Below are 27,249 nucleotides of genomic sequence, written 5' to 3' on the forward strand. Positions count from 1 at the left end.
GGGGCGGGGGTCCCTCAGCCCAGTCTGCACCCTCTCCAATCTGGGACCCCTCAAGGGCAGTCAGACATCACTCTCATAATCCAGGACTGCTGACCCCCAACCGCTCACCTGCCTGCCTTCCGGATTGCCCCTAACTGCTTCTGCCTGCCAGCCTGATCACCACCTAACAAATCCCGTGAGCCTGATCAATGCCTAACTGCTCCCCTGGTGGCCAAATTGCCCCTAATTGTCCTCCAGTGTTGTCCAGTCACCCCTAACTGCCATCCACTGCAGGCCTGGTTACCCCCAACTGGCCTCCATTTCAGGCATGGTCCCTCCCAACTGGCCTCCCCTGCTGACCTGATTGCCCAAAAGTGTCCTCCCCTGCAGGCCATCTTGTGTCCACGTGGGGTGGCCATCTTGTGTATTAGAGTGATGGTCAGTTTGCATATTACTCTTTTAATACACAGGATTGCTATTTGCCCTTTCTCTATAATAGAAGTGTCAGAGATGAAAGAAAATTAGTAAAAAGTGTATGAAAATCTCCTTTCTGTCAGAGTCTGTGTTGAGCTGCGGGACCCAGAGTCAAGTCCCTGCCCACTTGCACACACCTTGAAATTACAAGAGACCCAGACCCGGCTGGCTACACCCCTGTCAAGCCCCAGTGGGGAGGGAGCGCAGCCTCAGGTGCCCCGTCAAGCCCTGACAGGCAGGGGGTGCAGCCACAGGCTCCCCAGCCCCAAGGAGTGGGGCGCGAACTCAGGTCCCCTGGCCCGGCTTCAGGTTTTTCAGACCTGACATGAGCACGTGACAGCCACTTGCATATTAGCTCTTTATTATATTGGATGAGGCAACATGAAAGTTTTCCTACAATTTTACATTCAATACATTCTACCGCTTTGTTTTTTTCATGACCTTTGCAAGGAAAATGGACAGCTGAAGGCTTTCCCACCTTCTCTATATGAATACACTATTTCTCCAGGTGTATTCTCACATGTCCAAGAAAGGCTCTGTCATGTACCTTATGTTCACACACTTAATCTTGGGTGTGAGTACCTTCATGATTTTGTAAAGAACTAGAATACCAAACGCTCTTCTATAATCTTTACATGACAGGGCTTCTCTTAGTGAGTTCCTTCATGCTTTACAATAAAATGGAAGAAATGAATACTTTCTAACCCTCTTAGATTTCTAGGGTCCATCCCCAATATGAATGGATTATATGATGGCACAGCTGAGAGATAAATGAAGGTTCTTTGCTAGTCTTTACATCAAGAGTGTTTATCAACACATTTTGTTTTCACATGTCTGTAAAAACTAGTTGGAACCTGAAAGTTTTACCATTTTTCTTGCATTGATATGGTTCTCTCCACTATGTGAATTTTTGTAAATTTGAAAGGATCTGGGATGACTATAGGCTTTCCCACATTGCTTGCATTCATAAGGTTTCTTCCCAGTATACATTTCATATCTAAGAGAACAGAAATATTTGACAAAAAGGCTTAATTCATTCCTTATTCATGAGGCTGCTTTCCATCATGACTTATGTCTTCCAAAATGTGTGACACAATGGAAAGTTTTCGCACATTGCTTACATTCCTAAGATTTTCCCCCAGTATGTGTTCTTCCATGCTTTCGAAGACTTGGGAGAAACTGAAACCTTCACCACATTCCTTAGATTCATAGAGCTTTTCTCCACTGTGTGTGCTTTCATGTCTGGGCATGTACAGGAGCCAACCAATTGATGTTTCTCTCTCACATCAATATTGCTCTTTGTCTTTCTCTCAGACTTCCACTGTCTAGATGGAAAAATATCCTAAGGAGAATATATATATTAGGATTATCAAAGGCTTTTCTACAATCTTTACAGGATAGGGCTTATTTTCAGTGGGCATTCTTTCATTCATTCTGAATCTCTCCACTATGAGTATTTAGGTATATTTCAGGAAACTGGGTGAATAAAGGCTTTCCACATTGCTTACATTCATAGGGTTTTTCCTCATTATGACTTCTTTCATGACATTGGAGGGTAGTTGTATAAGAGAAAGCTTTACCACAATGATTACATTCACAAGGTTTTTCACCAGTATGAGTACTTTCATGAAGTCGGAGGTGATATAAATCATGGAATGTTTTACCACATTCCTTACATACATGAGGGTTTATTACATCATGACTTCTTTTATGTTTTCCAAGAGACCTGAGAGAACTGAAGGCTTTCCCACATTGCTTACATTCATAGGGTTTTTCCTTATTATGAGTTCTTTCATGACATTGGAGGGAAGTTGGATAAGAGAAAGCTTTACCACAATGGTTACATTCATAGGGTTTTTCCCCAGTATGCATTCTTTCATGAATTCTAAGGAAAGAGGGATAAAGAAAAGTTTTACCACATTCCTTACATTCATGAGGCTTCTTTCCGTCATGATTTCTTTTATGTGTTGCAAGAGAACTGGGAGAACTGAAAGCTTTCCCACATTGCTTACATTCATATAATTTCTCCCCAGTATGCATTCTTTCATGATTTCTAAGATATTTGGAATATCGGAAAGCTTTCCCACATTGCTTACATTCATAGGGTTTCTCCACAGTATGAATTTTTTCATGATTTCTAAGATATTTGTAACATCTGAAAGCTTTCCCACATTGCTTACATTCATAGGATTTCTCCACAATATGTATTTTTTCATGAGTTCTAAGTGATTTGGAAAAACTAAAAGTCTTACCACATTGCTGACATTCATAGGGTTTTTCCCCAGTATGAGTTCTTTCATGACGTTGGAGGGAAGTTAAATTAGAGAAAGTTTTGCAACAATGCTTACATTTATAGGGTTTTTCTCCAGTATGCATTCTTTCATGACGTTGGAAGGCACCTAGAGCAAAGAAAGCTTTCCCACATTGCTTACATGCATGGGGTTTTTCCTTATTATGAGTCCTTTCATGAATTCGGAGGGAAGATGGATAAGAGAAAGCTTTACCACAATGCTTACATTCATAACGTTTTTCCCCAGTGTGAATACTTTCATGAAATCGGAGAAAATATCGATCATAGAATGTTTTACCACATTCCTTACATTCATGAGGCTTCTTTCCATCATGACTTCTTTTATGTTTTCCAAGAGAGCTGGGAGAAATGAAGGCTTTCCCACATTCCTTACATTGATAGGGTTTTTCCCCAGTATGCATTCTTTCGTGATATTGAAGGGAAGTTGAATAAGAGAAAACTTTACCACAAACCTTACATTTATAGGGTTTTTCCCCAGTATGACTTCTTTCATGATCTTGGAGAGAAGATTGATAATAGAAACCTTTTCTACAATGCTTACATTCATAGCGATTTTCCCGAGTATGAGTTCTTTCATGACGTTGGAGGGCAGAAAGAAAATAGAAAGCTTTGCCACAATGCTTACATTCATAGTGTTTTTCCCCAGTATGAGTTCTTTCATGATTTCTAAGGGAAGAGGGATGATGGAATGTTTTGCCACATTCTTTACATTCGTGAGGCTTCTTTCCATCATGAATTCTTTTATGATATCCAAGAGAGCTGTACAAACTAAAGATTTTCCCACATTGCTTACATTTATAGGGTTTCTCCTCAGTATGAATTCTTTCATGATTTCGAAGAGAAGTGGAAAATATGAAAGCTTTCCCACATTGCTTACATTCATAGGGCTTTTCTCCACATTGTGTCCGTTGATGCTCTCGATAAGACTTTGGACAACTGAAGGCTTTCCCACATTGCTCACAACCATAGGGTTTTTCCCCGGTATGAGTTCTTTTATGATTTTGGAGGGAAGTTGGATAAGAGAAAACTTTACCACAAAGCTTACATTCATATGGTTTTTCCCCAGTATGCATTCTTTGATGAATTATAAGGGCATAGCGACGACGGAATGTTTTACCACATTCCTTACATTCATGAGGCTTCTTTCCGGCATAACTTCTTTTATATTTTTCAAGAGAGCTGAGCCAACTGAAGACGTTCTCACATTCATAAGGTTTCTCACCAGTATTTGTTCTTTCCTGATTTCTAAGAGAAATGGAACTTAAAGCTTTTCCAGATTTCTGACATTGATAGTGCTTTTCTGCAGTGTGTGTTCTTTCATTATCTCCAGAGTATCTGGGAGAACTGAAATCTTTGCCACATTGCTTACTTTGATGTGGTTTCTCTCCGATATGACTGTTTTTGTGAAGTTTAAAGGAAATGAGATGACTAAAGCCTTTTCCACATTGCGTACACTCATATGGATTCCCAGCAATATGCGTTCTTTCATAATTCCTAAGGGAAGTTGAATAGTGGATAGCTTTCCCACTGGGGCTGCCTTCATTGCTTCTAATATGTTGATGATGCTTAAAAGTTTTCTCAGTTTCCTTACATTTATAAGGGTTTTCTTCATATTCCTGACACAGGTACAGTTTGGGTCCAATATGAGAGCTCAGGTGGTTATTCAATGATAAATAATGCATGAATATTTGCCTACACCTGGATTTAGGTTGTTTCATTTCAGTAGGAGTTTCCGTCTTTTCATTATGATTTGGAATCTGGCTGAAGTTTTCGCTGCATTGACTACCATCCTTCCTTGTACAGAGTCTCACTACCATATGACTGCTGTAAAAATCACAAGCATATTATTAATACTATGTTAACAATTTAATATTTATTATTAGCATGATAATGACATTTTTAACCATTTTTAAAGAAAGAGCGGGGTTTCTGAACATTCCAATTTTTGAAAGTGGATATCCTAAAACCTCTGAAATAGGCTGGATCACAGATATTATGAAAACACTTATATTGATTAATGGTACTGATGTATATTTTTTCCAAGTGCAATTATTTTTATGCATTAAACCTCTAGGCCATATTTCAGAAAAACCTTTGGATGAGATAATTCTAAAAACCAATATATTTAAAACTGGACTGATATAATTGGATTACCTGTTTTTCTTTTGTGGACCGGGCCCATTTGGCTCAGTGGTTCAGGATAGAGCCATGCACCAGGGGCTTGCCGGTTCATTTCCCTAAAAGTGAACATGGCCAGACTGCAGACTTATTAAACCCAGTACGGGGCATGCAGGAGACAGTCAATTGATTTTTATATCTCTCCCTCTGACCTCCATACTCTAAAATCAATAAAAATATACTTTTGCACCACCAGAGAGGCTCACTGACCTCTGAACCAGATGGTCATAGTTCAATTTCTGGTCAGGGCACATGCCCTGGTTCTTGATTCTGAATGTGGGGCATGCAGGAGGCAGCTATCAATCATTCTCTCTCATCATGGATGTTTCTTTGTCTTTCTCCCTCTTCCTACCTCTCTGAAGTAAATTTAAAAAAAATTAAACGTACAAATAAATAAAATAAATATATAAAAATATATTAAACACACACACACACAAAGATGCTCTGAATGCTTTTTCATGTCAATTCAACTCACCTAAAATTCATCCCATGATTTTCATATTGATCTTCACTGTCATGGTCGTCACACTGTTCTTCTAAATCACATGCTAAAAAAACCATTATAAAGTATTAAAGAATATAAAAACTGGTTAGATTTTAAGTACACAATGAGCTGTGATCATTCCTAGTTTGAGTACCAATGTATTCTTTTCCATATTTCAGTTCTTGAAACAGCATTGATGAGCAAGCAACACTAGTTTTTTTTTTTTTAAAAAAATGTATTTTATTGATTTTTTACAGAGAGGAAGAGATAGGGATAGAGAGTTAGAAACATTGATGAGCTCCTTCCTGCACCCCTCCTACTGGAGATGTGCCTACAACCAAGGTACATGCCCTTGACCTGAATTGAACCTGGAACCTTTTGGTCCACAGGCCGATGATGCTCTATCCATTGAGCCAAATGAGTCAGGGATAGTTTTCTAATTGAATAAATAATTACCAAGTTGTTGCAGGCCAGAGTTGCTCTGTGGTTGATGGTCAACCTGTGAACCAGTAAAACTGGGAGGTCACAGGTCAATTCCCAGTAGGATGGGTTTGCAGGCTAGATCCCCAGTGTGAGGTGCACACAGGGTACCCAATCAGTGATTCTCTCTCATCATTGACTTTTCTCTCGTTCTCTCCCTCAATTTTCTCTCTAAAATCAATAAAAATATATTTAAAAAAAGAATTTATGATACTTACCTACTGATGCCAGGTTCCAGAAGGTTTCCAGCATCACATCTGTGTAGAGTTTCTTCCACATCGGATGCAGGAAAGCCCACTCCTCCATGGTGAACTCCACATTAACATCCTCAAAGGCCACTGAGTCCTAAAATATCCCAAATATACATAGAGGAGAATGGGTGAGATAGACAACACTGGGGACCTATACACAATTCATAGCAAGTTCACATAGAACACATGGTCACCAATATTTAGTGTATCATTTGATTGTAAGACTTTTATTAATTTGCCACATTCACATCCTCAAGAACACATGGAATTTATGGATATGATTTTTCCGTGATCACTTCAAGTCTTCATTGCTCTCTAATGTCAGTCTTCATCTCAGTGCTAAGGTGCTCAGCTGGATTCAGTACAAGGTTCTGACCTAATTTCACAGTCCCTAACCCACCTTGAACAACTTCTATGTTAATACATTAAAATACTTCTATTTTAAGCCCAATGATTCCTTTAGAGAAAACTCATCTCTATTATAACCACCTTTTGATGCAGCTGTCCATGGAACATACTGTCATGTCTGCATAAAGTTTTAGTGACTATGAATACAATAAAGGCCTCGTAGCTTGCTCTTCTATACTTATCACCAAACAGGAGAGACCAGGAGGTGTGTGAAAATACAACTTGGAACAAAATGTACTTGGCCATATTGTCCTGACGTACTCCAGATTATGAGAAGTCGTCAGAAACACCTGAATGAATGAAAATATTCTTGTGGAGGAGTATGAATGATCATTTCTTTTTATATTATTTGTTAGTAACTCAGTTTGACCTTCTTTTGCCTCTCTCATTTCATGGAGATAGGATGTTAGAGCTCAGTCATGAGCAAGATAGGACAACTTAGCTCACTACAAAAGTCCTCTACTCATGAGCCTGAGGGTTACTTCATACTGGCTTTTAGGACACATAAACACATATATTGAAATCATCAGATTACACTCAAAAGAAGTCTTTCTGGCAGAATTGTGACACTATAACCACAGCCTAGACCAGTGATGGTGAACCTATGACACGCGTGTCGGAGGTGATACGCGAACTCATTTATTTGGTTGATTTTTCTTTGTTAAATGGCATTTAAATATATAAAATAAATATCAAAAATATAAATCTTTGTTTTACATTTGTGTGCAGCCTGGGCGGTGGGGCAGGGCAGTGCACTCCGCCGCCCGCCCCAGTGAGCGATCTGGGCCTGCCATCTGCCACCTGGGGAGCGGGCCTAAGCCAGGAGGTGGTTATCTCCCAAGGGGTCCCAGACTGTGAGAGGCACAGGTCGGGCTGAGGGACCCCCCCCCCCCCCCCCGCAGTGCACAAATTTTTGTGCTCAGGGCCTCTAGTACACACACACACACACACACACACACACACACACACACATATTTGAGAGAGGAAAGGAGAGGGAGACAGAAACATCCGTGATGAGGGAATCATTGATCGGCTGCCTCCTGCATGCCTCCTACTGGGGATCAAGCCTGCACGCACCTCTGGCATGTGCCCTGACCTGAATGGATCAGTGACCTCCTGCTTCGTAGGTTGACACTCACCCACTGAACAACTCTGCCGGGAAGTATCAATATTTCTCTCTCTTTTTTTCCTACCTGGTACATTCAATCAATGGACATTTTCATTCTCAGGGAAACTAGAGTGAAAGGGCTTCCCCAGGTGATGCATAAAGGCTCTGAAGGAAAGAAATACATCCACTGGAGTCAGCTCAGATGAGCAGCCTGCTTCCCACAAGACAGAAGGAAATCCACTTTCAAAAGGTTCCACATCCTAGATTATCCCAGCTGAGACAGAACCCATGGAGTGTTATAGTCCCTGGGGAAGCAGAGGAGGGACACCTGAGCAGCCACCCTAGGAATGAAGTCTGGGAGCTCCAATACCTTCTCTCCCTGGGGAATAATGGAAATGTGCTGGGCAGTTAGACAGACATGAGCAGAGCAAGGAGAATGGGCCAGAGGCAGAAGGTCATGCCTAGCAACGGACAACTGTAGGCTGGGACCTCACCCCCAGGTTAACCTTTCATCCCGTAACATATTGTTGGTCATGCAGTTTGGATTCCTAGACCTTTTCCCCCTAGAAATAACCTCTAGGCAACACTTCTATTTTAGCTGCAGGCCCAGAAAAGCAGCAAAACCACAAAAACGATGCCAGGGCTGACCTCAGGACCAACTGCATTGAATGATGACCTGTGCCCTGGCCACAACCAATCAATCAGTGGAGACCCAGACCTGAAGGGACACATCTGGAAAGCTGGTGAATATTCTGAGATTTTCCCTGGGACCTCCCTTAAAATCTCCACCCTAAACCCCTTAGGATAGAGAACCCAGCTCGCTCTCCTTCCTGGGAACATGTCCCAACCTCTCCTCACCCACCCATCCCCCCAGGCATGTAACAGCTACCTTTCTCACTTCTAAGAGCCAAGGGCCCTTGCATTACTTCTGTAACTTGTTCCTTCTATGAATTTCCATTCCTTTAAGAATTTCTTCTTCTATCTCTGTTATATCACAAATAAATGTTCTCTTATACTGTGAGTCTTGGCGCTGAATTCATTCCCAGCCAGAATTCAAGCACCTATGTTGCTGAACCCAGATCCAGTTCAACCCCATGGGTCTAACACGAGGTGCTGTTCCCGCCATGCCTCCACCAACAGACGTGCTCCCTCTCTCAGGCTTCAGCTCACAGTGAGGGGGTGCTCAGGTGGATTCAGTGTAGGGTTCTGACCCAAATGAACTCCCAATGTCACAGTCCCTAACCCAGGACACACACTCCTGACTTTCCCACATTTTCTCAATCTGCACCCACACCCTGGATACAAAACTTCACCCGATGCCTAGAAACAGGCCCAGGGGGACCACAACTAAAATCTCAGAAGGGGTATCACCCTCTCCCACAGGTGCACTTGCTTCCCCAGCTCTCCAGGGCTGTAGCTTTTCTCACTGTATAGGCTCCCTACATATCGGGTGTGAGCAGGTAGGACACCTGCAGGGGGTGGCTCCCCAGGATGATCAGGGGGCCTTCAAGTACTTCCGTTGGCAGGCTCAAGGGCGTGGGCGGCTTCTTTAGCTTAAAGCACCTGGCCTCAGACCTCTGATCCCCCCTGACGTTTCTCTGGGCCACCACTGATGTTTCAAGCTACACAAAGCCAGTATTGGAATGATCAGTAAACTTGCTTAAACTCAGTGTTCATGTGTAAAGAAGGTATTAAAATGGTAAGGCACTTTGCTACCTCAATAAGAAATTCCACAAGTATCTATTAATGCATTTAAAAATATGCTTACTAATTATTGTTCCCATGGAAAGATTTTATTTTATAAACTATTAATCATACTTCAACACCTCCAGTCTAAGCTCTAAAAATCCATTTGACTCACTCAAAATAATAGACCTTAAAATATTTCTACCCACACTGGGAGAAAACAGGCCAAACAATAATTTAATACATGCAATCTATATATATATATAACCCTAATATGCAAATAGACCAAACGGCGGAACAATCATACAACCGAAAAACCAGTAGCTATGATGAGCCACTGATCACCAAGGGGTGGGTGCAAACGGGACCAGCACCATCAGCCCATGGGAGTGGTGGCGGCAGGAGCAGGGCTGCTGGCAGATAGGGGACTGGGGGCTGTGGAGGGAGAGGCTGGGTGGGGGTGCAGAGTATAGGCTGAGACCCACCCCTGTGCCGACAGAAGCCTTGTGGCCCACAGTTCCTGTCAAGGTGCACAAATTCGTTCACTGGGCCCCTAGTGTAACAATAAAGTATTTTATTTCTCTGAGAAGCACTTGTGTCAGGAATACTTGCTTTGATGCAAATTAAGTGGTTATTAGCTACCTGTAAATACACACATACAAAATACACGTTTTAAAGACAGCAATTCATTGACTATGGGAAAATAATAAACAATTTCATGAGCCACATAAACTATGGTCAACAACGGACCTCATATAGGATGGTAGTCCCATAAGAGTATAATGGATTTGGCTTAAAAAGCAAATTACCTAGGAATATATTTAACCAAGGAGATAAAAGAACTGTATTCAGAAAATTTTAAGACAGTGAATAAAGAAATTGAAGAAGATAAAAATAAATGGAAGCAAATACCATACTCCTAAATAAGAAGAATTAACATCATTAAAACGTCCATACAACCCAACGTGATCTATACATCCAGTGCAGTTCCTATCAACATACCAATGACATTTTCCCCAGGACTAGAACAAGTAATCCAACATTTCGTATGAATCCACAAAAGACACCAAATAGCCATAGCTATCCTGATGAAGAAAAAAGTCAGAGATACCATATTACCTGATATCAAACTATACTAAAAACTATAGTAATCTAACCAGCATGGTACCAACATCAAAACAGACATATAGACCAAGGGAAGAGAACAGAGAGCCCACAAATAAATCGAAACTTATATTTTAATATATGACAAAGGAGATAAGTGCATACAATAAAATAAAGACAGTCTATTTAATAAAGGTGTTAGAAAAATGTATGGGGAAAAAATGAAACCTAGACCTCGTTCTTACAAGAATTAACTCAAGTGGATTAAAGACTTATATGTAAAACTACTACAGTAAAATCTCTTAATATTTCTCTTAATATTTTTATGACATGTCCCCTTGATCAAGGCAAACAAAAGAAAAAATAAACCAATAAAACCACCTCAAACTAGAACCGTCCACAAAATGAAAAGACATCCTACAGAATGGGAAAACATATTCAGCAATGATACACTTGATAAGGGGTTAATATCCAAAACTTATAAAGAATTCACACAAGTCAACACCAACAAAACAAACAATCCAATCAAAAAAGACCTGAACAGTTACATCTCAAAAAAGGACGTACATTACAGGTGGCCGACAGACATATGAAAAGATATTCAGTGTCACTATTAACCAGAGAAATACAAATTAAAACTACAATTGTTTACATTGATTGGAGCATCATTACCAAAAGGGTGCAGTTTCTATTAGGGTCTGGGCACATACCTTGGTTGTGGGTTCGATCCCCAGTTGATGGTCCGGGAGGCACCTGATAAGTTTCTTTCTCTCTTTCTTTCAAATCAATAAACAAATCCTTGGTTGAAGATTACAAGGAAAAAACAAAATGAGCTATCAACTCATACCTGTCAGAATGGCTATCATTAATAAATCAACAAACAAGTGCTGCTGAGGATGTGGAGAAAAGGGAACCTTCATGCACTATAGGTGAGAATGAAGATTGGTGAAGCTACTATGGAAAAACAGTATGAAGGTTCCTCAAAAAATTAAAAATGGAACTGCCTTATGACTCAGCAATTCCGCTTCTCGGTTAATACCCAAAAAAACCAAAAAACTAATTCAAAAGAATATATGTTCATTGCAGCGTTATTTACAATAGCCAATATATGGAAGCAACCCAAGTGCCTATCAATAGACAAGTGGATAAAGAAGAATATTACTTGACCGCAATAAATAATGAAACTTTATCTTTTGCAACAGCATGAATGGAATTAGAAGTTTAACACAGTAAAATAAGTCAGAGAGAAAGACAATTACCATATGATTCCATTTACATGTGAAATCTAAATAAATAAATCAATGAATAAACAAAATAGAAATACTCTACAGATCAGACTGGTGGTTGGTTGCCAAAGGGGAAAAGGTTTGGTGGATGGGTGAAATGGTTAAGAAGTACAAATTGGGGTGATTAAAAATGGCAGCAGAGTAAGATGATATTGCACGGACATGCTCCCGGAAACAAACTGCAAGTACAACTAATATTAAGAAAAACTTCCTGAATAATCAACGGAAGATTTGCTGCAGAGAACCCTGATACCCAAGGACTGAAAGTGGAGACCCCAGAGAAACTGGAAGGCGGGGGGGCAGAGGCGGGAAGGGCTGGCACTGCATCCAAAGACAGCAATTGAAACTCCAGAGAGATATCTCAGCTGTGGGGGGTTGCCATAGAGAACTCTAGGATCTAATTCCCCAAGCTGGGCACCCCAGCAAAGAGCACAACTGAGAAGAGTACCCATGTAACATCTGGATGTGAAAAGCAATGTAGTTGCCGTTTCTCAAGGAGTGATAGCTGCAAATTAAGCCACCATCTAAACGGCCAATGCACAAAATTCCCTTACAGCCAACCACCTTGTGCTCCAGGAGAGGGAGGGCAGAGCAGACAGGAGCTGTGTAAGAAGAAGCCAGGATTGGGAACTCGGAGGGTAGAGATCAGAAAACAGACACCCCCAGATTCCTGGGCAGACATCCCCAGTTTCATTCCCTCACACAGCAGAGGGCATCTTTCCCACATAGACATTTGCCTTGTCTGGAGGGAAGGCAGCTGACACACACTACTGGAAATCACCTCGCCCTGAGGCCACATAGGAGACTAAAAATTACAATTAGCCTCCAGGCAAAAGCAACTGCCCCACCCTGTTGAGAAAAACTCGCCATAACTCAGGACCATTCCCTGGGGGAACAATTCAAGCCCGAAACCTATCAGTGTGTAGGTAGAGGTGGTCTCTGGAGACTGAGTCTTTGCTTGATCTAATTAGTCAGAAACAGCATTTGACATTATCCTGCACTGAAGTTTGAGAAGTGTAGAGGATCCACCTAGCATACAGTCCCAAACCCAAACAGATAGCCAAAATGAGGAGACAACAAAACAACCCTCTAATGAAACAACAAGAGAACTCTCCTGAAAAAAATAAATAAATGAAGCAGAGATAAGAAATTTATAACGGAGTTCAGAGTATGATGTTAAAGATGCTCAACAGTATGAAAAATGATATAGTGACTATGAAAAAAGAAGAGTTGGAAATAAAGAACAATATAACACTAATAACAACAGGAAGGAATACATTGCAGATTAGGGGAAACTGGGGATAAAATCAGTGAATTACAAGACAGAATTGAAAATATCACTCAATCAGAGAACCAAGAAGAAAAGTCAATTAAAAAACATAAGAATAGCTTAACGGAGCTGTGAAACAATGTGAAATGTAACAATATTAGAATAGCAGGTGGGCCAGGAGACCCAGAAAGGGAGAAGTGAACTTGTTTGAAGAACTAATGGAAGAAAACTTCCATAATATGGTAAAAGAAAAAGTCACACAAGTTCAGGAGGCACAGAGAACCCCAAGCAAGAAGAACCCAAACAGACCCAGACACAGACACATCATAATTAAAATGCCAAAAACTAAAGACAATGAGAGAATCTTAAAGGCAGCAAGAAAAAAGCAAATTTTACCTATAAAGGAGTTCCCATAAGGCTGACACCTGATTTCTCATCAGAAACTTACAGGACCAGAAGGGAATGGCATGAAGTACTCAAGGTAATGGGAAGCAAGGATCTGAAACCAAGATTACTATATACAGCAAAGCTTTCATTCAAAATCAACGATCAAATAAATAGCTTTCTAGACAAAAAAAAAAATGCATTACCACCAAGCCAGCATTACAACAAATGCTAAAGGGGGCGAAGGACCTAAATAGACACTTTTCCAGAGTGGACATACAGAAGGCCAAGAGACATAGGAAAACATGCTCAAAGTCACTAATCATCTGAGAGATGCAAATCAAAATGACAATGAGGTACCATCTCACACGTATCAGAATGGCTACCATCAACAAATCAACAAATGACAAGTGCTGGTGAGGATGTGGAGAAAAAGGTACCCTGGTGCACTGCTGCTGGGAATGTAGACTGATATAGCCATTGTTGAAAACAGTATGGAGTTTCCTCAAAAATTAAAAATGGGACTACCATTTGACCTAGTAATCCCACTTCTAGGAATATATCCCAAGAAATCAGAAACACCAATCAAAAACGATATATGCATCCCTATGTTCATAGCAGCACAATTTGCAAAAGCTAAGAGTTGGAAACAGCCTAAGTGTCCATCAGCAGATGAGTGGATTAAAACAAACCAACCTGTGGTACATCTATACAATGGAATACTATGCTGCTATAAAAAAGAAAAAATTCTTACCATTTGCATCAGCATGGATGGACCTGGAGAGCATGACACTGAGCGAAAGAAGCCAGTTGGAGAAAGATAAATGTCACATGATCTCACTCATTTGTGGAATATAATGAACAACATGAACTGATCAATAAAAATAGACCCATAGACATAGAAGCATCAAACAGACCGTGAAATCTCAGAGGGAAGGCAGGGGAGGGGTGCGGCATAAAAGATCAACCAAAGGACTTGTATGCATGCATGGAGGCATAACCAATGGACACAGACAGAGCGGGGTGAGGGCATGTCCTGGGGGTGGGAGTAGCTGGGGAGAGGTCAATGGGGGAAAAGGAGATATATATATATATATATATATATATATATATATATATATATATATATAATACTTTAAACAATAAAGAATTTAAATTAAAAAAAACACACAAAGAAATGCAAAAGGGACTGCTGTAATGAGAACAAGAACCAGAGAGAAACCTAGGCATACAGAATTAAAATGGCAATAAATAAGTACCTATCAATAATAATCCTAATATAAATTGATTAAGTGCTCCAATCAAAAGGCATAGGGTAGCTGAATGGATACAAAACATGACCCACTGACTTCACTGGATAAATCTTCCAGACAAAACCTAATAAGGAGAAAGTGACTCTAAAGGACACACTGGATCAGATAGATTTAATTGACAATTATAGAACATTTCACCCCAAAGAGCAAAACATACATTCTTCACAAGTGCACATGGATCATTCACAAAGAAAGACCACATTAGGACACAAAACATGTCTCTAGAACGTCAAGAAGATTGAAATCATATCAAGCATCTTCCTGATCACAGTGGAATGAAATTAGTCAAAAACAGCATTTGACACTGTCCTGCACTAAAGTTTGAGAAGGGTAGAGGATCTACCTAGCATATAGTCCCAAACCCAAACAGATAGCCAAAATGAGGAGACAACAAAACAACCCCCAAATGAAACAACAAGAGAATTCTCCAGAACTACAGTAAAAACACTCAAAAGCATCCAAACACATGGACGTTAAACAGCATAATATTAAACAAGGAATGGGTTACCAATGAGATAAAGAAAGAAAGAAATCAAAAACTTCCTGGAAACAAATGAAAACAAACACACAACATCCCCAAATCTATGGAACACAGCAAAGTAGTCCTGAGAGGGAAGTTCATAGCACTACAGGCATACCTCAAAAAAACAAGAAAAATCAACAACAAATTATTTAACCCTACAACTTAAAGAACTAGAAAGAGTATAATAAGAAAAGTCCAGAGTAAGTAGAAGGAAGGAAATAATAGCAGCATAGGTAAACACCTATACTTGCTGCCCCTCACAACCACATCAAAATTACAACTAAAAGGCAGAACAACTACTACCCAGAACCACAGGAAAGCTGGCTGAGTCGAAGTTCCACAACTAGAGAGGTGAAGAAAGCCCACTGAGACTGGTAAGAGGGGCGGAGGCACAGAAAGTGCTGGCACCTGGATGTGCTGCTCTTTTAATCAGGGGGGAGATTCAAGCTCCTGCTTGCTCTGATCTCCAGTTCTGGGTGAGACTCTAGGGGGCCCAGACACATATGGAGAGAAACTGAACTGTCTGTCATTGGAACAGGAACGTGAGGGAAGCTTTCTCTCAGAGGTGCTCACAGTAATCATTGTTCCTGCACAGGGGTGCAGGATGCGGAGTCCCGGGATGTCTCTGGTGCAGGGCTGACTGGTAGCCATTGCTGTTAGCTCCGCCCTGGTGATTCCCATAAACACTGCCCCACCCAATTTACAACCCCACCCAAGCTGTGAGCATCAGCTTTTGCATATGAATGACCTGTCCTTTCTCCTCCTAAAACCTATCAAACTGCAGCTGGGTCAGAGAGCCCCAGAGTTTCCAAAAGAAGGCCCAAGGCCCGGCAGCAGCAGCAGCCTGCCTTGCTTCACTGCTGGGCCTCGTCTGGGCACTTCCAAACCCCATACAAAGAGGAGGAATCTGCAGATGTCTTTGTAGCTCCTGCTGGGTGGCCCCAGACAGTGGCTGACCTTGCACCTTCTTGGAGATTCAAGAGCCAGTGTACCCAGTGGTCAGTGTGAGACATATCGGATTACAACTCTTCACATCCATAAGAGACACACTGAAGGGGCAGACTCAGTGAGCACCAAACCCCCACTGAAGCAAGTCCTGCCCCATAAGGGTGTCTCCTGCGCAACAGATCTTCCAATGTAGACACAGCTGGTCCTCACAGCCAATTGGCCTGGAGGTCAATTCATCCCAGTGATACCAACAGCAATCAAGGGTTAACTACAACAAGATTGTGCATACACCCTACAAAGGGGGGCACCAAGAGTGTCCACCTCAGGTGACTGGGGAGGTTGAGCCACTGGGCCCTATAGGACACCTATCATACCAGGCCACTCTATCAAATCAAGGGGATTTAGCAGCTACCCAGTACATAGAAACAAACACAGGGAAGCAGCCAAAATGCAAAGAAAAAGAAACAAGTTACAAATGAAAGAACTGGATAAAAGAAAAATTCTGGATATAGAGTTCAAAACCATGGTTATAAGGTTACTCAAGAATCTTCTAGAAACCTCCGAGAAATTTAGTGAGACCTTCAAGGATATGCAAAGGGACCAATCAGAAATTAAGCATACACTAACTGATAAAGAATAATATACAGAGATTCAACAGCAGACTAGAGGATCCCAAGAATCAAGTCAAAGATTTGAAATACGAAGAAGCAAAAAATGCCAAACAGGAGAAGCAAAAAGAAAAAAAAATCCAAAAATATGAAGATAGTGTAAGGAGCCTCTGGGACAACTTTAAGCGTACCAACATCTGAATTATGGGGGTTCCAGAAGAAGAGAGAGCAAGATATTGAAAACCTATTTGAAGAAATAATGACAGAAAAATTCCCCCACCTGGTAAAAGAAAGAGACTTACAAGTCCAGGAAGCGCAAAGAACCCCAAAAAAGAGGAATCCAAAGAGGACCACACCAAAACACATCATAATTAAAATGCCAAAAGTAAAAGACAAAGAGAGAATCTTAAAAGCAGCAAGAGAAAGACAGTCAATTACCTACAAGGGAGTACCCATATGACTGTCAGCTGATTTCTCAACAGAAACTTTGCAGGCCAGAAGGGAGTGGCAAGAAATATTCAAAGTGATGAATAGCAAGAACCTACAACCAAGATTACTTTATCCAGCAAAGCTATCATTCAGAAGTGAAGGTCAGATAAAGAGCTTCACAGATAAGAAAAAGCTAAAGGGGTTCATCACCACCAAACCAGTATTATATGAAATGCTGAAAGGTATCTTTTAAGAAGAGGAAGAAGAAGAAAAAGGTAAAGATACAAATTATGAACAACAAATACACATCCATCAACAAGTGAATCAATAATCTGATGATCAGAATAAACTGGTGATTATAATAGAATCAGGGGCATAGAAAGGGAGTGGACTGACTATTCTTGGGGGGGAAAGGGGTGTGGGGATGCAGGAAGAGACTGGACAAAAATCGTGCACCTATGAATGAGGACAAGTGGTTGGGGGGGGTGAAGGCGGAGGGTGAGAGGGGAACCAGGAGGAGGGGAGCTATGGGGGAAAAAAGAGGAACAACTGTAATAATCTGAACAATAAAGATTTAATTAAAAAGAAAAAAAAAAGAACTAACACCTTTACTCCTTAAACTATTTCAGAAAATTCAAGAGGAAGGAACACTTCTAAACTCTTTTTATGAGGCCAGCATTATTCTAATTCCAGAAGCAGATAAAGTCACTACAAAGAAAGAGAATTACAGGCCAATATCCCTCATGAACACAGATGCTAAAATCCTCCACAAAATATTAGCAAATCTCATTCATCAATATCTTAAAAAGATCATACACCATGACCAACTGGGATTTATTCCAGGCTGGTACAATATTCCCAAATCAATAAATGTGATATATCACATAAACAAATTGAAAGACAAAACTCACATGATCATATTAATAGACATAGAAAAGGCAATTGACAAAATCCAACATCCAGTTTTGATAAAAAGTCTCAGTAAAGTGGGAATATAGAGAGCATATCAACGTGATAAAGGCCATATATGACAAACCTATAGGCAACATCATACTCAATGAACAAAAATAAATTGTTTTACGATCAAAGCTTCGTTCAAACTGACCTGGAAAAAGACAGGGATGTCCGCTTCCACTACTCTTATTCAACATAGTACTGGAAGTCCTAGTCATAGCGTTCAGACAAGTAGAAGAAATAAAAAGCATTCAAGTTGCAAAGGAAGAAGTATAACTCTCATTACTCATAGAAGACATGATACTGTACACAGAAAACCCGAAAGCAGTGCTTCTCAACCTTCCTAATGCCGAGACCCTTTAATACAGTTCCTCATGTTGTGGTGAACCCCAACCATAAAATTATTTTCGTTGCTACTTCATAACTAATTTTGCTACTGTTATGAATCATAATGTGCATATCTGATATGCAGGATATATTTTCATTGTTTCAAATTGAACATAATTAAAGCACAGTGACACTGGGGTGGTGGGGGCTTGCCCTGGGGGCAGGGTGGGGTGTCAATAGGGGAAAAAGAAGATATATGTAGTACGTTAAACAATAAAAAAAAAAAAAAGAGTAAATACTTCATCACAAGGGAAATTAGTCAAGCACTCTGAAAGTGTTTTTACTCTTAATGTTGTATAAAGGGAGGTATTAGAATAATTTAATCAATTTACCAGTCATTGTTTGTATCAATGTTGTTTTATATCATGTTTTGGTTGTTTTCATATCATCTTTTTGTTGTTTTTATATGTTTTTGTTTTCATATCATGTCTTTGTTGTTATACTATATTGTTACTGTTTATTTATTAATCAATTTATATATTGTTTTCATGTGCATTTTGCTAATTTTCTTTTACCTCTGACACTTCTATTATAGAGAAAGGGCAAATGGCGATGTTAAAATATTTCTACTAATTAATTTCCTTTCAATGTGCACAAATTCGTGCACTGGGCCACTAGTTGTACTATAATTACCTAGAGCAGCGGTTCTCAACCTGTGGGTCGTTACCCCTTTGGCAGTCGAACGACCCTTTCACAGGGGTCACCTAAGACCATCCTGCATATCAGATATTTACATTACAATTCATAACAGTAGCAACATTACAGTTATGAAGTAGCAACGAAAATAATTTTATGGTTGGGTCACAACATGAGGAACTATATTTAAAGGGCCAGAGGGTTGAGAACCATTGACCAAGAGCAGGGGTGGGCAAACTTTTTGACTCGAGGGACACAATGGGTTCTTAAACTGGACCGGAGGGCCGGAACAAAAGCATGGATGGAGTGTTTGTGTGAACTAATATAAATTCAAAGTAAACATCATTACATAAAAAAAAAAAAAAAAAAAAGAAAGAAAGAAAATGGAGCACACACATACACAGAGGATTATTATTGTATTATTCAGCCATTAGAAAAAGAAATTCTGCCACTTGTAACAACCTGGATCTTGAGGCCAGGATGCTTTGTGAAATAAGTCAGTAAAAGAGAAATACCATGTGTTCTTACTTACCTGTGGAACCTTTAAAAAAGCACCTCCATAGATATAGAGCACAGACTGATGGTTGCTAGAGGTTCCAGGAGTGGTGTACAGGGTGCGCTGAGGGTCAAACGGATGAAGGGTGTCAAAAGGTACAAACTTCCAGTTATAAAATAAGTCATGGAGATGCAGCTTACAGCATGGTGTCTGCAGTTCTTAATACTATATTTCAGATTTGAAATTTGCTAAGAGTAAATCTTAGAAGTTCTCTTTACAAGAAAAAATATTCTGTAACTATGTATGATGACAGATGCTAACTAGACTTATTGTGATGATCACTTCACAATACATACAAATATCAAATCATTATGCTGTACACCTTAAACTAATATGTTATATGTCAACTGTAACTTAATGGGAAATAAAATCTTCTATAAAAAAAAGATTATAGTGGATTTGAAAAACTGTAATCACCTAGTGATGTCACACCCATCACAATGTCACAGGGAAATGCATTGCTCAGATGTTTATGATGACGCTGATGTAAACAAGCTTCCTGTGCGGCCAGTCCTATGAAAGTCCAGCACACACAGTTACCTTCACTACATAGAATACTTGCTGATGAGAAACTGGTTTATGCATTTGCTACACTATCCTCTTTATCTTTGTGAAAGAAAACTTTGCTGTGAAATAGTATGCTGTTTTATGTGGGCAGCAACCTCACAGGTCTTGTGTTGACTGTGCCTTTTGATTGCATCATTACCTCCTGGGCTATTTTTGGAAATTTCCTGGCCTAAGTGTACAGTGTCATAAAGTCTACAGTCGTTCACAGTAACGTCCTAGGCCTTCATATTCACTCACCAATCACTGACTCCTGCAGAGCAGCCTCCAGTCCTGCAGCCCATTCAGGGTCAGTGCCCCACACGGATGTACCATTTCCTACCTTGCACACCGCATTTTCACTGCACCTTTTCATAAATGCTTCCTACCACTGTATTACAACTGCCCACAGCATTCAGTACAGAAGCATGTTGTACAGGTTTGTTGCCTAGAACCCACAGGCTACACCATATGGCCTAGGTGTGTAGCAGGCTACACCATGCAGGTTTGTAAGAGAACTGAAAACAACAAAACTGCCTAAGGATGTCCTCCCCAGGTTCAGGGGTGCAGGACTGTATGTAACTGCAGTTTCACCTCTCCCAGGAGTAAAGTTTTAACCCAGTCACTCTGCAACTTGCTGTTCAACACTAATCTGTCTAAAGACTCCTGCTGTTCCTTCCCCTAAGGAAGGGTGACCCTGCCTGAAGCAATCCCCTCTTTTCTTTTACTAATAACCTCTCAAAGCCACTTCCTTTCTGCCTATTGTAAACGCCTTCCATTGTGAACAGCTGCTCTGAGATTATATTTACTGGATGGGATGGGGAACGGGGAATCCAGCCAGTTAACCTTCCAGTTTATTCAGGTGAATTTTGTTTTAACAGTTTGAAAACCACAAATAGCTGATAAACGAGCTGTGACTCAGAGAAGGGAAGATGGCGCTTAGGATTCGGGGGAGAGACTGGAAATGCAGGCATTTGCTGCAGAGCTAGGCCTGCGGGAAAGGGGGTGGACTTGAGAGCCTGCTCCACAAACATCAAAACTCAGGAGAAAACGGGGTCCTTCTGGGGAGAAAGGAGGGACAGGGGACCCCACAGACCACAGCTGCTCCCGTGCACGAACCGCGGGGACCGAGTCACCATTGTCCCCCATGACCCTCCACGTGGTCACCGCACCGACTGCGGAGCCGCGGGGATGAGGGTGCAGAGCTGCCCAGACGCGCTCCGCAGCCCAAGGCCCTGCCGCGGGGACACACTGGACGCCCGGGTCCCGCCTGCGCCCCACCCTGCGAGCCCGAGGGGCCTGCAGTTTCAGCGGAGCCCCCGGCGCCTCGGGTCCGCAGGCTCCGGACCTGACCCTGGAGAGACGGCCCCGCCACCGCGGCTCCACCCGCCCCTCCTCCCCGTCTCCGCGCCCGGCCGCACACTCACCATTTCTAGTTCCTGGGGCTCCCGAGTCCCGCCTGCAGCTCCCACCACCTTACAGATCGCAGATGGACAAATGACCGAAGAACAAGGTAGATGCGATCTGAGTGAACTTCCGCGTAATTGCAGAGCGTAGCCCCACCCACCCGCCCCCACAGTAACCCCACCCATCGGCCTCCACAGCAGCTCCACCCACCTGGCGCCCAGCTCAGATGACAGACACAGTGCACCACATGCCCCCTAGCGCCTGAGGTGCACAGGCCTGAGCCCAAAGCAGCCAGATCTCCTGTCCAGGAACCTTTGCACTGAGAAGCAGCGCTGAGAGTCCCCAAGGAACAGCGGTCCTTCCTTGCAAACACACACACTGAAAAGGCACCTATGAATCTGGCTCCATTTTCATCTTTGTTGACACCTGGAGTCTGACGTGTGCATTTGCCAAAAAGGTGCACAGGCTCAGGGACCAGGGATGCCTTAGGGTGATATCCTTCCAGAACTACAGTCAGATTCCCAAAAAGAGCATTGACACCAGAAACAAGCCATCATGTCCAGCGGGAAAAGTGACTTCTGTGCATTTAGAATGGTTAACTTTAGAAAATGTTTTTCAAATGAAAAAATGTGTTCCCACTGGTGATTCAGTCACGCTCCTCTGAGGTCATGAGCCACCCCTTCCTTGTGGTTGTCTTGTGGGCAGTTCCACAGACCTACCCAGAGCAAGGAGATGCGCCAGGGACAGAGGTCACCAGGGTGGAAGGCCCAGGTGTCCAGCAATGGGCAACCAATTGTAGGGTGGGGCCTGGTCCCGAGGCTGACCTTTCCTCCACTAGCTCCGGGCCCAGATAAGCAGTAAAATGCCAGGGCTGACATCAGGACCAGCTGCATTGAATAATGACCCCTGTCCTGGTGCCGGCCAATCCATCAGTGGAGGCCACATCCCTGAATGGACACACCTGGAAAGCTACAGAATATTCCATTCAGCTCTTCCCCTGGGACCTCCCCTGAAATCTCCACCCTTAAAACCTTTAGGAAGGAGGACCCAGTGCGCTCTCCCTCCCTGGAGCACACCTGTACCTTTCCCTTCCCCTCCTTCTCCTCCTCCCCCAGGCAGGTTACCATTAGCTTGTCCTCCCAAGCTCCAAGGGCCCTTCCCTTAACTCCTTAAGTCCTTTCCTAAGCCCATTTCTTCCCAGAATCACTTCTCCTACCTCTGTAATTTACCCAGTAAATGTTCTCTTACAGTTTGGGTCTTGCTCTGAATTCTTTTCTAGCCAAAACCCAAGTACCCAGGCTGCTGAACTCACATTTGGTCTGAGCCCAATCAGAAACCTGGTGCCATTCCTGTTGCCACCACAGTTACACTGTTGAATCCAGCAATAATGAGGTTTATCAGAAAACTGGGTTCCATCTGTCAATGTAAGAATCATTCAAACCTCATGAGAATTTTTGTTGAGTTTATTGTCAGGAAGCAAAATGTCCATGGATTGAGATATTGTTCCAGGGAATGGCAGTTTTGTATCTTATCTATAATAATAAAAGCATAATATGCTAATTAGACCAGATGTCCTTCAGGGCGAAGCCGGGGCTGAGAGGGAAGCCCAGATCCTAAGTCCTACAGACGGCCAGAGGGAAGCTTGTGCCAGAAGCCTGGGGAAGGAAGGCCTACTCTTGCATGAATTTTCTGCATTGGGCCTCTAATTTTATATATTACAATCCGAAGAGAAGACAAAAGTGGGTTACATGAAATCCATTGGTGATACAGTAGGGGGGAAGAGGTCGTGGTTGGTGTAGTCTCCATCATGGCAAAAACAAGGGCCAGAATAGACTTAGTGTTTCTGCATCCACCTGCACCTTGGAAACCATGAGGTCTCAAGACTCACCCTACAAGATGCTCTTTTCAGCCAAAGAGCCCCACTGAAAAGACACAATTCCTTGTATGTATAGAGAGATTTTCCCAGTAGCCTTGGCATATGGCCCTAATGGAAAAAGTTACACAAGGTTCAAGTAGCTGCTCTATGGAGGGTCATTGAGAAGATGCCACAGCTGGTCAACCAATGAGCTAGGCAATGAGATTCCTTCCTCCCATCCCTGTCCTTGGGATATATATTCTTCCCCCTGATGGAGAACTAAAGCCATTTCAAGGATTGAGGTTTGCGAGGACAATGTGTTGCTGATCCCATCTGACCGGGTGACCCAGTGAAGGCTTATAGGTAAACTTTAAAGATTCTGGTGGGCAGTGTGGAGGTCTACTGCTCTAATGGCCACCCAAGAACACCCTGGTATGCAAGTTCCTTTGCTTATTAGAACTGCCACTTAAAAATCTGGAGTGGTCTATCTCTTTCTTTGGTCTTTCCTTTTCCTTCATGTGTGGGGGCCAGTTTCAGTGTTCACTGGAGAACTCCAAAATTGCACTCCAGCCTCATATATCGGAATGAAAACAAGGAAGCAATGGATCCTTTTTGTGGTAGAAAGAATAAAATACATTTAAATGGCAGAAGAACAGATATTTGTTTGTACCTAAAAATATTTTTCCTTGTGGTCTGATTGAAATATAGACATGGTGTTTGAAGCAGTATTGGAAGAATCAATGACATTTTTCTATCTAGTTAAGAAGGCAATATATTGCCCTAACTGGTTTGGCTCAGTGCATAGAGCATTGGCCCGCAGACTGAAGTGTCCCAATTCGATTATGGTCAAGGGCATGTACCTTGGTTGCAGGCACATCTCCAGTAAGGGGTGTGCAGGAGGCAGCTGATTGACGCTTCTCTCTCATCAATGTTTCTAACTCTCTATCCCTTTCCCTTCCTCTCTGTAAAAGATCAATAAAATATATTTTTTTAAAAAGAAGGCAATACATCATAATCACAGCATGTATTTTGAAGGTTTCAGAGGAGGAAAAATAACCACCCACCGATGAAATCAAAACAATCATCACAGAATTATATTAAAAGCATTATTTCATAGTTATTTTACCAGCCAGTTTAGATTTTATGTTTTAAAAAATGACATATATGTATGTGTATATGTATATATATTAGTATATACATATTTTCTTTTTCTTTTTTTTTTCAGAAAAGAAAGGAGAGGGAGAGAGAGATATAAACATCAATGAGAAAGAAACATAGGTAGACTGTCTCCTGCACTGGGGACTGAGTTTATAACTCAGACATGTGCCCTGACCAGGAATCAAACCAGCAGTCTCTTGGTGCAAGGGTTGATGTTCAACCACTGAACAACACTATCTGGGCAACTTTTTTAGAGTTTATAAGATAATGACGACAATGACAATGAGAATAGGAACAGGAATGCTAACATAATAATCAAGACACTTTACGACGCACACACTTGTATGGTATATGACTGTCTAACCACTGAGTGGTACACCCAAACCAATATATAAAAATGAATAATGAAAATAAATGCACTGGTAGAGACTTACTCAGTATAAGACACTCAGCACAATGGGAGGATTGGCTCAGTACTTTACATCTTCAGAGACTCCTAAACATGGAAGCAATAATCTGATCACCTTTGGTTAGAGAGGCAACTGAGACTTCGGGAGCTAACTGACTTGTCTCACTTACATAGGCAGTCAGTAGGGCAGCTCAGGTTCATCACCACAAAAACAAACAAACAGCAAAAATATTTCTTCTGTGAATATAGATTATAAAAAAGAAAATACCTTAACCAATAGTAGAACTTAACCCAGCAAAATCTGAAAAGAAGTATGCAGCATGACCAAGTAGATATGTGAGGGTGGGTTACATCTCAAAATCAACTAATGTAATACATCAGATTAATAGAGTAAAAACCGAAAATATCATGGTCATCTTAAGAGGCTCAGAGGAAATTCTTTTTTTTTTAAATATATTTTATTGATTTTTTACAGAGAGGAAGGGAGAGAGATAGAGAGTTAGAAACATCGATGAGAGAGAAACATCGATCAGCTGCCTCCTGCACACTTCCCACTGGAGATGTGCCCGCAACCAAGGTACATGCCCTTGACCGGAATCGAACCCGGGACCTCTCAGTCCGCAGGCCGATGCTCTATCCACTGAGCCAAACCGGTTACTGCCAGAGGAAATTCTTGACAAAACCCAACATCCTTTCATGAGAGAAATACTCAAGCAAATCAAGACTCAAGATTTTCCTGAACCTGAGAATGAGCGAATATGGGACATCCACAGGTAATTCTACGTTTAATGGGAAACATCTGGATGTTTTTTTCCTGAAAATGAGGAATAAAACCAGGATGCCAGTGCTTTCCACTTCTATTTGACAATTTACTGGTGATTTTAGCAGGGAGGATTGGCTCAGTAGACAATAAAGGAAATAAAATGTATCCAGATTGAATAGAAAGTAGTAAAACTACCTTCATTTGCTAAGACTTACCTTGTTTACAGAAAGCTCTAAGGAACCCACTGAAAGTAGCTATTAGAACTGATGATTTAGTACAGCAAATTGGTATGATACAAGAGCAGTATATAAAAATGAACTGTGTTTCTGTGCACTGCAATGAACAATCTGATAACAAAAGAAATCTATTTGCAATAGAATCAAATGGAACAAATGGGAATAAATTTAATAAAAGTAGAAAAAAATACTCATAAAAGTGCAAAACATTATTAAAACTTTAATAAAGATCCACAACTGTGAAATGACAAGTGTTGGTGAGAATGTTGAGATAACAGAATCCCTGTGCACTGTTGGTGGGAATGTAAATTGGTGAAGCCACTATGAAAAAAATCTATGGATGTTATTGTTAAAAAATTTTAAATGGAGATACCATATGATTCGACAATTCCACTTCTGTGTATCTATTTGACAAATAGAAAAGAAAACCGTGTCTTGAGAAGATATATGCACCCCATGTTCACTGCAGCATTATTTGCAATCACCAAGATATGGAGACACTCTAAGGGTGCACCCAGGGATGAGTAAATAAAGAAGATGTGGTAGTGCCCTCCCTCTTCCGGGTGCATGCCTCTGCCGTTCACTCCCTCCTGTTCTTCCGCCGCACACAAGCATCTCCTAAATTCTAAGGTTCCCAGGAGACTTACAACCAGGGGAGCTATGGGCAGCGACTGGTCATCCAAGGCTCACCCTGATCGTATCCCAAGGGCCCCTTTCCTCTGGCTTTCCAGTGAGCCAACGCAGCCCTGCCCAAGCTCTCTCCTACTGCTTCTTTTATCCTAATCCCTTCCTTGTTTCACTGTCCCCAGCTTTAATTAATTTGCCCTCAAAATCATCTAGACCCTGCTGCATACATTGCTTTGACCATTTTGTTATGCTGGTCATGTAGGCTCCCTCAATGTAGAAGTGACCTGACTGGCGTGTAGCATGGTAAAGGCCCTGACTGCCACCTCCAGGGCTACACCTGGGAGAAATCCAGAGCTGAGCCAGGTCAGGGAGGCCGTTCTAGAAAATGGGGCAGCAATAGATTACTTGCAGCATAACCATGGTTATGAGGGCTTTAAAGGAATGTTTCTGACAATTCTCAGTTAATAGAAAACATAGCCAAGATCCTGCATTTG

At 41.6% G+C, this 27,249-nt stretch overlaps 1 protein-coding gene across 2 annotated transcripts; it reads right to left on the reverse strand.

Annotated features, from left to right (window-relative positions):
• Positions 1-797: 797 nt before the first annotated feature.
• Positions 798-21,801, reverse strand: LOC139010981 (zinc finger protein 709-like). 2 transcript variants are annotated; one of them, XM_070416120.1, is made up of 4 exons: positions 21,728-21,801; positions 6,125-6,251; positions 5,418-5,490; positions 798-4,588 (listed from the first exon to the last, which is right to left on the reverse strand). In XM_070416120.1, exons 1-4 carry the CDS (start codon positions 21,728-21,730, stop codon positions 1,879-1,881), a joined length of 2,913 nt encoding a protein of 970 aa, XP_070272221.1. In that variant the 5' UTR covers positions 21,731-21,801; the 3' UTR covers positions 798-1,878. The 2 variants fall into 2 exon arrangements, with proteins under 2 accessions (XP_070272221.1, XP_070272222.1); XM_070416121.1 differs by lacking the exons at positions 5,418-5,490; positions 6,125-6,251; positions 21,728-21,801 and adding an exon at positions 4,919-5,001.
• Positions 21,802-27,249: the final 5,448 nt, after the last annotated feature.

The sequence above is a fragment of the Myotis yumanensis genome, unplaced genomic scaffold (assembly GCF_028538775.1).
Source record: "Myotis yumanensis isolate MYYU_CA2020_CCGP unplaced genomic scaffold, mMyoYum1.0.hap1 SCAF_5, whole genome shotgun sequence".
Lineage (NCBI taxonomy): Eukaryota > Metazoa > Chordata > Mammalia > Chiroptera > Vespertilionidae > Myotis > Myotis yumanensis.